The 12,023-nt window shown below is 45.6% G+C and overlaps 1 protein-coding gene across 1 annotated transcript in view; it reads right to left on the bottom strand.

The window, feature by feature from the left end:
* Window positions 1-9,294: 9,294 nt before the first annotated feature.
* Osbpl3 (oxysterol binding protein like 3) overlaps window positions 9,295-12,023 on the bottom strand; it is a 95,466-nt gene continuing 92,737 nt past the window's right edge. The window contains 1 exon segment of the mRNA XM_059257833.1: window positions 9,295-11,904. Coding sequence (XP_059113816.1) covers window positions 11,808-11,904 — 97 coding nt within the window. The 3' untranslated portion in view covers window positions 9,295-11,807.

Raw genomic sequence — 12,023 nt, forward strand, 5'->3', positions numbered from 1 at the left:
ACCATAAATTCATGTGTGCGCACGCACTCATGTTATAGTTTGGGTATGAATTGCCTCCCCCACAGGCTCCTATATGTGAATGCTTGGGCCATAACTGGTGGCACTGTTTCAGGAGGTCATGGGACCTTTGAGAGGTGGGGCTTGGCTGAATGAGATGGTTGCCACCTTGGTCCCCATATGCCATACCTTCCTTACCACAAAGGCCTATACTCTCTCACACTATAGGGAAAAAAAACTCCTTCTTGCTTTAACTTCTATTGGGTATTTTATAATAGCAATGAGAAAAGTCACCCATACTCCACCTGGTACCAAACCTCAGCCTCTCTCTGTGTCCCCTTCAATGCCGGGGCCTCCGCTAGCACTGAGGCTGCATCTTCACAAATGGCCTCAGGACCTCTCTACAGGGAGTCCAACCCTGTCACATGGTGCCAAGCCTCAGCTGCTCTCTATGACCCCTTCATGCCTTCAAAACCAACACCCACGTGGGAGAGTCATATACATTACCAAGTTCGGCTGTCATCTTGGGATGCAGCATTGGGCTCCTCTGGACCTCAGTGTCTGTGTTCTGACTCTGAAGATTTCACCTCGATGATGCTCACTCTGGTTAATCACAGCCCACTTCGCAGGCCCCGACGAAACAAACATTTCCCTCCAGTGGTGCTGTTTCTCATTAACCACAGCTGATTCCTCAGCCCTGGCAATGCACAAACCACAGGTTCTCAGTCAGAATATGGTATGTACAGCTCTGGGAGAGTCTCTGCTTCCCTCTGGAACTTCATAAGCCAGGCCTCCAGTGACTACATTTCTCTCAACACACTAATCCTCCAAGTTCCCACAGGACAGCCTATTAAATTTTGAACACTGAGTGGCTTTTCCAGATCAAAGCCCCAAATACTTCTACAATCCTCCTCCAAAACAGCATGGTTGGATCGGTCACAGCAATATGCCATGATCTTGGTACCCATTTCTACCCATGACCTAAAGCAATCTGGGGAAGAAAGGTTTATTTCACTTACACTGTATAACCCATCCCTGAGGGAAGCCAGGGCAGATTTGAGGCTGGAAGTGGAAGGGCACTAGTTACACACCGATTGCTGTTTACAGCTTGCTCAGCTTGCTTTCTTATACAACCCAGGAACAACTGCCCGGAACGCACCACTCACAGTAGGCTGGGCCCTTTCACATCAATTATCCATCAAGGAAATGGCCCACAGGCTTGCCCACAGGCCAGTCTGATGGAGGCAGTTCCTTACCTGATGCTCACTCTTCCCAGATGACTCCAGTTTCTGCAAATTGACACAAAGCAGCCAGTTCACCCAGGTTGGCATTGAACTTTCAGTGGTCTTTCTGTCTCCGTTTCCTGGGAGGATGGGATGTAATTTTCCCATTCCTTATTTTATGTTTTTGCTTTTTGAGACAAGATCTGCTATGTACCTGAGGCGGTTCTGCTAGTCACTATATGTGTAGCTAAGGCTGGCCTCAGAGTTCATGGCAATCCCCCTGCCTCAGCCCCTAGAGGCGTGTACCACCATCACTATGCCCAGTAAGAATTTCTATTTCTAAAGAACGCAGCCATTTTGTTGTATTGTTATACTATTTTACAATTATTCAAACTTCAGTTGTTTTAAAAAGTAATTGTGTTGGTTATCTTTTCTGTTGCTGTGACACATATCTGAGGCGTACAGGTTAAAAGAAGCAAGGCTTGGCTCATGGCCTCAGCTTCAGTCCATGGTCCTTCGAACCCATCACTTTGGGGCCTGAGGTGAAGTTGAAAATTGTAGTGAATGAGAGGTACACAGCAGGGGACGCTGTTACCTACCTCCACGATAGCCAGGAAGCAGGCAGAAGAGGAGCTGGGGGTGTCTCCATATCACCTTCAAGGGCCTAGGCCCAATGACTTAGCTTACCTCTACAGGCCTCACTTGCAGGGGAGGATGGCCCCCCGAAATCAGTGCAGGACATGCCCAGACACCAAATTCTCAGCACAAAGGTGATTTGTTGCCCCAGAGGGGCAAGTGTGTGTGTGTGTGTGTGTGTGTGTGTGTGTGTGTGTTGTATGTGTGTGTGTGTGGTGTATGCATGTGTGGTGTATGTGTGTGTGTGTGGTGTATGTGTGTGTGTATGTGTGTGTGTGTGTGTGTGTGTGTGTGGTGTATGCATGTGTGGTGTATGTGTGTATGTGTATGTGTATGTGTGGTGTATGTGTGTGTGTGTGTGTGTGTGTGTGGTGTATGTGTGTGTGTGTGCTGTATGCATGTGTGGTGTATGTGTGTATGTGTGTGTGTGGTGTATGTGTGTGTGTGTGGGGTGTATGTGTGTCTGTGTGTGGTGTATGTGTGTATATGTGTGTGTGTATGTGTGTGTGTGTATGTGTATGTATGTGTGTATGTGTGTTGCTGCTGCATCAGGAAGCAAGAGAGCAAGGGAAGATATTTTTGCAGGAGTGGGTTTGTAAGGAGGAAAAGGGAGAGTCTGTGCCAGGGTGAGCTGGTCAATCCTGGTCGCACATATTAGCCAAATAGTGAATTTTAATTGTTGGACCTTGGTGTTTTTCTCAGGAATGAGTCAGTGGCCAAATATGGAGTGGACCTTGGGGTCCACTTTAGGGATGTAATCTATGGTTTTTAGAAGGGGGAGAGGGACGTGGGGAGAAGGGCAAGGCCTGTGGGTGCCGTGTTTGCTGTGTAGACCTGCTAGAGCCCTTGACCGCTTCTCGAAGGTCCCACTCCTTCCCAATAGCACCACAGGCTGGGGACCAGGTCTTCAACAGACACATCTTTGGGGGGCATTTAGGAGGCAAGAAATAACAGTAACCATGCATCTTTATGACTCAGTAAATGAATAAAAATGTTCACCATGAACAATGTTCTGGAGCTTTCCTGGACTACAACATGCTGGTTTCTTTGCCAGCTTTAACTCTTGGATAAATGTGAAGAATGCTAAGTATTTTAATCAGTCAACCAAAAAGGCAAAGACATGGGCACTCTGAAATTGCCCACATAAGTCGTCCTTTTTCTTGAGTGCCTGTGATGCTTCAAAGCGTGGCCTTGTATATTATCTGAACCCCAAGGCACACAAATCGAGTGACAGACTTTCAGGGACACTTCACAGAGCAGGCGCAGGAAGTGTCATCTAGGAAGAGACTCTTTGGAACTCTGGTTTGTTGTTGTTTTGCTAAAGATTTCCTTATTTACACTCTATGTGTTTTGAGTGTTCTACCTGCATACATGTATGTGTACTACATGCGTGACAACTCGGGTTTTTTGTTTGGTTGGTGTTTTAAAGACAGCCAGTTATTTAAGATGAGAGCTCTACTGGGTACAGCCAGGGTTCTGGGGGCTCACTGGCTTCTTTGGGCCTAGCCTTGTAGCTCACTCACTAATCAGCAAGACCCTTCCCAGTCAGTACCTGAATGTGCTTCCCAGAGCCGCCCATGACACACACCCCAGCAACCATCTAAGCCTAAATGTACTTCCTGGCTTCGATGCAGGCCCCAGGGAGCTGATGGCGCCCACTTACTTTGGTTCAAACAATTTGGGGAGAAGTCAAACTCCATTTTCTCTTAAGAACATATATTATGAGATTTTTAAAAAAGAAAAATCTGCTATGTCTTGAATCTTCTCCAGCTTTCCTCCATCTGTTCTCCTCAAAGGCGTTTTCTAAAAGACTCTGGGGGCTAGTGAGATGGCTCGTGGTCAAGAGTGCTTGCTGCTCTTCCAGGGGACCCGAGATCAGCTCCCAGCGATCTGTCAGGCAGCTCACAACTGCCTATGATCCCAGCTCCAGGGGATGAGACACCCTTTGTGCACTCTATGGGTGCCTGCACACATGTGCCACACAGACACACACCCCATATAATACATTTACACACACACACACACACACACACACACACACGTAAAAATAAAAGGCTGTTATGAGAGTGAGAGGTTGGATTTCAGACATGATAGACCAGGCAACAGGCTGGAGAAGCCTGGCTGAGGAACTATAGAGCTCATGCTGCGACAAGAAGAAAACGGTTAGCAGGATCTCTGGACCAAAGGCATTTATTTGTGCTGATGTGACAGGGCATAATGACGTAAACAAAGGGATCCCAAATGCAGTGGTGTAGTCAGGATGGAAGCCTTGTTTGGTTTTTCTCTTCAGCCCTGGGCCCAGTCTTTCTATCTCTGGAGTTTTAATATATTGTCTAGAGCTGATAAGGCAGTTCAACAGTGTAGGTTGACCAGTTATCTCAGTTTATCCAAGCCCACAGAAGCTGGTTAGCAGGGCTCAGTATTAGAACAGGGAATGACCTGGGCAAAACATGACGAGTTGTTGGCCTTCAGGGTTGGGCCCCAGGATCCATCTACTTTGTTGGTTTGCCAGCATGAGGTAGCATCCTTACAGACATCCTGGATACCAGGGAGTGGAGATGGGAAGAAAATGCCTGGCTCTTTCTTTTTCAGTGCACAACCCGGGAGATGCAGATCCCATTTCTCAAACTTTCCAGTCAGAATCTGGTCACATCATTACAACTACTAGTTTGAAAATGTCATAGCTAGATAACCATGTGCCCAGCCACAGGAGAGACTAACTTAGAGAGCAGAGCAGCTAGCAAAGGGGTAGCAGGCTCATCCTTGACAGTTAACCCTTCTCAATACATCTCCTAAGTGATTCTTTCTGCATATGTTCTCATATTGTGACCTTCTACCCAAGCCCCAGCTGCTGGGCTGGAACTGGTCCTCTGACCCAGTATGCAGGGTTACCAGCAGCTGTAGAGATAACCTATACAGAAGCCTGGCCCATGTGAATGTGGGCCTTTCCTGAAAGAGTGAAAATGAGCATATTTGTACATTTGGCTAGAAAAATGGAAAGGTGTGCTGAGGGAAAAGAGGCATTGGAAACTACAAGGACGGACACGATGGGCCAGTAGATGTGGAAACTGCAAGGCCGTTGGGTGGGAAAGTTGTCAGTAAGCACACAATGGCAGATACAGTCAGAGAGGTGCGGTAGAGAGGATTAGTGTGGCCTTGAGGAGGAAAATATAACCTTATTGATAGAAGTGAGTGGAATACAGAACAATCTATATCTATAAATGTCTTCCAGTCCTGTGACACCCTTATTTCAGGCCCCAAGTCATGTTTTGCTACTAGCAGTACATGGTGTATGGACTGTGCATTCAGTGGCAGCACAGGCATTCTTTAGATTGGAAAAGAACCATGAAAAACAGTGTCCATCTGTCACCTCACATAGCAAGACATGCAAGAGGGACTGGCAATAACTTAGCAGGTAAAGACACTTGCTGCTGAGCCTGGTGATAAGCTCAACCCCCAGGACCCATACAGAAGGTCAGAACCAACCCCGTAGTTTGAGTGTACAGTTCACTACGGTGGGGATGATCATGGAACAGAGGCTCAAGGCCACTGGTCACACTGCAGCCACAGTCAGAAAGGAGAGAAGAATGCTACTGCTCAGCTCCCGGTGTCCCCTTCATTCACTCCAAGACCCGAGCCCACAACTAGGTGGGCCTTCCCACCTCAACTAACCTAACCAGAATTTCCTTCACAGATGTGCCCAGAGACTTGTATCCATGGTGATTATAAATTGACAAGATTAAGCATGCACTTAGTAAGCTTGGAGAGAAGGCTTGGGTCACCTATAACTTCTCCCTTCCCTGGCGACAACCCCCACCCCCTGCTCTTCCCAGTCACCGAGAGACAGACTTCCTCTAGATCAGTCACCAGTCTAGAGATGCTGCCATCATCTATCTCTCCCTGGACAATGTGAGCGACAGAGCCTTCTGAGCATGTGGTGATGACTGACTTACCTACAAGCTGGCCACCAGACGGGTGGCTTCTGGAGGTGGAGAAATGTCTAGGTTTAGAAGCATTCTTTGCTCCACAAATGTGTCCCCAAGACTCCATCCCAGCAGCAGCTGGGGCCGCCTTCTGTGCAGCCCTTTTGAAAGCTACTCGAGAAACAGCTGGGCAGGAAGCACACACCTGTGGTGTCCATCCTGGGCAACAAAGAGACACTCCATCGAAATCAAAGCGAAGGTCACCTAGTCCCCAGGTTCAATTTCAAAGACACTATAAAACAATATACACAATCTAGGAAAAGAAACTTGTCCCTAGCAGCATGACAATTTTAGGCAATTGTGTCCCAGCCCCATGGTGGCACTAAAATACTGACCAGCACAGTGCCTGGGCTGTCTAAGTCTGAAATACCTGGGGGAAAATTTGTGTGTGTGTGTGTGTGTGTGTGTGTGTGTGTGTGTGTGTGTGCACGCATATACACATATGTGTAAATTACTCCCAGGACTTTAACCAAATTTAAGAATCTTTTGTTTTGTTTTGTTTTTTCGAGACAGGGTTTCTCTGTGCAGCTTTGGAGCCCATCCTGGAACTCGCTCTGTAGACCAGGCTGGCCTCAAACTCACAGAGATCTGCCTGCCTCCGCCTCCCGAATGCTGGGATTAAAGGTGTGTGCCGTCACCACCCGCTCTTAATTAATGTATCTTTCCTGCTCTATGATTTTAAATGACGGCAATTAAGGAGCCTCTTCTCAGCTCATTAAAACCATTACACAAATGGTTGATTTGAGACCCAGGCTGGGGATAGCTCTTCTAGACTGTTCTGGGTTGTCTGGCAAAGTGGCATGTACCTCAAAACCACACTTCTGATGGTGTCTCCATTTTGGGAGCTCCAGCTGCCACTGAGGCAGTAATGACTTCCTGCCTTGTTAATCCTCTGTGCTTCACACTTGCTCTGGACCTTCCATTTACTTCTCTTGACCGGCTTGGGTTAGACTGTGTTCCCTGGAAGGACTTCTGCTAAGCAGTGTATGAGAAGAACGCCAGCTGGGGATGCAGTCCTGGCTTGCTCGTTACTGATGACAGGGAATTACACTGTCGCTAGTATTTTATGGGGATAATGAGAACATGGCTAAAATTGTAAACCAATGGCTTGGAGTGTATGTATTCCTCCAAACTGTCTCCTCAACTGTTGGCGTCTTTATGCTTTAATACCAACATGAGCAAACAGTGGCCAGTATCTTACAAAGTTGAGGATGCTCTTCAGATTTTGCTGTGGATATCGTTCTGTATAAATAAAACACTGATTGGCCAGTGGCCAGGCAGGAAGTGTAGGCGGGACAAGGAGAGAGAAGAATTCTGGGAAGTAGAAGGCTGAGGCAGAGAGACACTGCCAGCCACTGCCATGACAAGCAGCATGTGAAGACGCCGGTAAGCCACGAGCCACGTGGCAAGGTATAGATTAATGGAAATGGATTAATTTAAGATATAAGAACAGTTAGCAAGAAGCCTGCCACAGCCATACAGTTTGTAACCAATATAAGTCTCTGTGTTTACTTGGTTGGGTCTGAGCGGCTGTGGGACTGGTGGGTGAGAGAGATTTGTCCTGACTGTGGGCCAGGCAGGAAAACTCTAGCAACAAGATTTCCTTTAGCAACACATTATTCTGAAGGATGCTGGGACATATCAACTTGAACCAAATGAAGTCCCATGAATGCTCAGGGACGTGACTTGGATAGGGGAGATGGATCAGTCACTGTCTGTGTGATGGCACAGGTGTTATCAGCATGCTTCCATTTCATGTTGTGACACACAGGAAATGCTATTTCCATAGCACAGTAAGTGAGCAGAGCAGGAATCCTTGGACTAGAGGTGACCTCCCTGGAGCTCCTAGTGCCTATTCTAATAGCTGAGGATGACTGGGAAATGTGGGGTGAAGACTACAGCAACCCAGTGTTTCCCAAGTTCAGTATCTCAGGATCTGTCGCTTTAGACGAGCAGGTATATTCCTCTAGAAAGACTTGAAGAAGATCTTGCTGTCCCCTTCCATCAACTGCCCACAACCAGGAAAACAAAGACAAAGGTGGCCATTGGTATAGTCTTTATTCTCAGTCACTGAGCCACTCGGGTAGGGAGACAACAAATTGAAGGGGCTTCTGGGAAGCCGAACAGGTGTGGGCAGCAAGGTACGACTCAGCCTTTATAAATGGTTACGCAGAAGATTTACAATTATCAGTCCCCACCCCCCCCAGAAGCATATCCTCTGGAGGCAACAGAGGAAGATTTTTTAAAAAAAATCATGAATGAAATAAATGAGTCATTTCTGATTGCTGCATCCCCTAAAACTGGTCTTTAAAACAGACTTGCACTGTAGACCATCATGATTTGCAGATACTTGTTCAATTCAACAGAGAAAGATAAATACTCAGTCACAGATCGATACAACACAGAAAATTGAACACGTGAAAACAGCTTTAATCTGCTAGCAAAAATAGATTTATGCTGATGTTGATATCAAAACTAAAGACATTCAGATAAATTCTGCCCACACACTGTAGCTGCTATTCCTAAGCTCACGAGAGCAACTTACTGCTCTTACTGGTAGCTAAGAGGACAGTCTCTAATAGCCACAGTCCACCAGAGAGCTTGTAGTGCACAGTCAGCCTACATTAAAAAGCAAAGTAACCCTTACCTCTATTTTTGGCTTGACATCTTTAAGGGTAGAATAAAATATCTCATCACAAATTGACTCTGGCAAATGCAGATGAAGGACAGTGCTAGAAGGCTGAGCAAATGATTTACTGGAAGTAGTTAAAAATAGGATTTGAGGAAAACATTAGCCTAAATGAAGTAAACATTAAAAAATTCAGTTTGTGTACTTTTCCTTCAGGAAGCCCCCCAGATGCACTGGAAGACTGGGGGAACTGCTGAGGCATTCTTTCTACTTAGTAAGTAACTGTATCTATATCCTAAAGTTAACCTCCATCTATTTAGTACAAGAACCCCACCACCACCACCAGTCTAAGGTGAACTGCATCTGTTTAGTTAGTACCAGACTCCCCCTAGTGTCTCAGAGGTGCACTGCATCTGTTTAGTGAGTACCAGACTCCCCCTGGTGTCTCAGAGGTGCACTGCATCTGTTTAGTGAGTACCAGACTCTCCCTAGTGTCTCCGAGATGCACCACATCTGTTTAGTTAGTACCAGATTCACCCTAGTGCCTTGGAAGTGAACTGCATCTATTTACTTAGTACCAGACTCCCCCTGGGGTCTGGGAGGGGAACTGATCTGTTTAGTGAGTACCAGAAGCATCCTAGCATCAGGATGTGAACTGCACTGAGGCTTTTACTACCACTTTTGAAGAGGGGAAATATCATCCTTCAAGTACTCAAGGACCTGTGGAGGAAACCGGCCCTCTTCCTTTGTTATACTGAAGATGCTCATTCCTTAAGGATGTGTCGCAATTTGGGCACTAAAAAGAGGAACGCATGAGGTGTAGTGCGTGGTTCTACAGCAAGAGAGCATCTGTAACTCGTCATAAACTTGAACTAGGATCATTAGAATGAGAGAGGCTGAAACAGGAATGTCAAATGGAGCAGTGATTAGTATTATGGATTTGAAAAAGTTAAGGGTCCAGAGACTTAACCTTTACCTTAATTCTTCTCAAACAACACCATAGTTTTATTTTCCTCATAAAATATGCAAGTCCTACACAAGGTTGGTGGAAGGGTGTGTTAGACAGGATGGAAGGAATGCAGCAGCCTCCTCCCTCCTGCAGAGAGTTTTAAAATTTAAATACCAAGGTTGTACCTCCAGACCAATTGCTTGTCAGAAAGCCCTCATCCAGACACTGGCAGGGACTAGGAGAATTTACATATGGTTCTGGAACATATTTTGTTCATTCCTGTCTCTGATTCAAATAAGGTGACTACAGAGGTGACATTTGGGTCAGCTGTTTATGGGATTCCAAAAATAAAGCTAGAAATCACACCATGAGATAATCTAAGAGAATTTTCAAATAAGTGGTACCACAAAGTGGCATCCATTCCGGTGGTATTTTTTAGGTTTTGGTTTTTGTTGTTTTCTTCCTTCTCCTTTGAGCCCGCCTCTGGAGCAGGCCTATTTAACAGTCAATATTACTAAACTTCCACATTTATACTCACATTGTGTACACCAGATTTGTTTTCCCACTGAGAGCCGTTAAATCTACAGCCCACTTCCTCAAGTCTGTGAGCAGAATGTGGATAATGCTTTAAAAGGAACGGAAGAAAAATGGGAACTAAAGAATCGGGCTGTGTCATCCAGCTGCTTAGAAATGGAAATGAGGTTCCCACTGTGTTCATCTTGATGTCTCCATATAAAGTGGAATAAATGAACCAATATTTAATGAGTTGTTTAAAATGACAGTCACTTGAAGACTCCAAAGACTACTGATTCACTTTCAACACTCCATTGTGAACACTCAGCGCTGTCCAGTCAGCTACTTGGTGTGACACACGTCAGCTCTGTGGGGTTGGTTCTCTCCTTCCACCTTCTATGTGGGTCCTGGGAATTGGACTAAGGCTGCCAGGCTTGTACAGTAAGTGCCTTTACCTGCTGAGCCGATCTCACTGGCCCCCTCAAATTCTCTCTATAGAAATCTCTTTACCCTACCATTACACACAATACTTCACAGAATCATTACAGACATGCAAGTCAAAGGCTTAACAATCAGGCTTTAGTTTTAATGTGCTCTGGGCAGAAGTCAGAATTGTTTTGATAACACAATTCAGCTACCACACACATTCTATTATCGTAATGTGAAGTAAGACATTTACAAGAACAACCGTTTTGTTTTGGTAGCTCCTGTCTGAGACAGATGCAGATGTCAGAGTATTACAAATAAGAAGAGAGGAGAGGAGAGAGGTAAAACCTTTGCAGCTTTCTCAGGACGACACAGAAGAAGAATGCTTGATGCTTGTCTATAAGGCAGATGGTCAAATGTCTACACATGGTTGAGAGTACAGATCTTAGTAAGAGGTAGATAACACCAAAGCCACATGAAAGAAGGATGTGCCGGGTTATTTCAAACCACCCTGACTGCACTAACATTTCAGAAGGTCACACGGCTGCAGGCTGTTTATTGTATGTCTTGTACTACATGGGAGACATTCCATCTGAAATAGGGGCCAGAAGGAGGGCTTGTGAGCCGGGGTGGGGCAGGAAGCTGAAAGTAGTTTCTTAAATTGTTAAGGATTCAGCTCTCACTGAAATGAGATGAAATGCCTTCTGCCTCCTTGGGATGCTATCAGGACACTGAATTATTGGAGATCTCTCTGATTAATCTAAGCAAGTGTGTGTGGGTGGGTGGGTGGGGGAATGTTGTATATAAGGCAACAGAACTACAGGGAGAAAAGGCTTCCCCTTCCAAACGGGCAATGCCTACCTCACATAAAAAATATGCATCCCACTAACCTCACACAGACGCCTTAACCACTAAAATGCAAATGAAAATAGTCTTGGTACTTCAGCACCAGCAGATTGTTCTGTATGAGCAATTCAAGAGCTGTCTGAGGCAAAAAGATATCCCAGCTACCAATTAAACCTGGAGAGCTAGTGCACGGGTGAGCAACCCTGGCTGTTCTTATTTCTTAATGCACCTGGGAGATAGCTGTTTTCTCCAGTGTGATTTTATAAGGCATACATTTGATTTCCCCCCTTACCTTTGGGAAATTAGTGTTAAAGCTTCATTTTCTTTAAACCCACACACTAACATTCAATCTTTCATTTTTATTAAATAGTTTATGTATAAAAGGAAATACCGAGGTGTTCTACATTCATATAAACAATCGTGATAATACTTGAACCTGTAAAGAAACTTACTGAAGAAAATATATACTTCAGTACTCACGCTGCTAATCTAAGCACAAGTGATCGTTCTAGATACTATCTTTTAGACGTACAGACACAAGTGTGCGCTGCTTCTGGAATCAAACGTGAGGGACGTGCACAAACACGTCTCTCTTCTTTGCTTTTTCACCACAAGACGGGGTGGTCCAGTTTGGAGAAGCCAAGGTCCTTCCTCAGTTCCAGGTAGGTCCCGTTGCTCACCCAAGAGTCATCGCTGGATTTCCTGTGGGAGATGAGACAGCTTCTCAAAGACTCTGCTATCACACCCTCCCTTCCCCTCCTTCCCCTGCTTCCCACCATCATTCCAGACATATCCACTATTCCTGTTGTTTGGGTATCGAG

Source organism: Peromyscus eremicus, chromosome 3 (genome assembly GCF_949786415.1).
Source record: "Peromyscus eremicus chromosome 3, PerEre_H2_v1, whole genome shotgun sequence".
Taxonomy (NCBI): Eukaryota; Metazoa; Chordata; class Mammalia; order Rodentia; family Cricetidae; genus Peromyscus; species Peromyscus eremicus.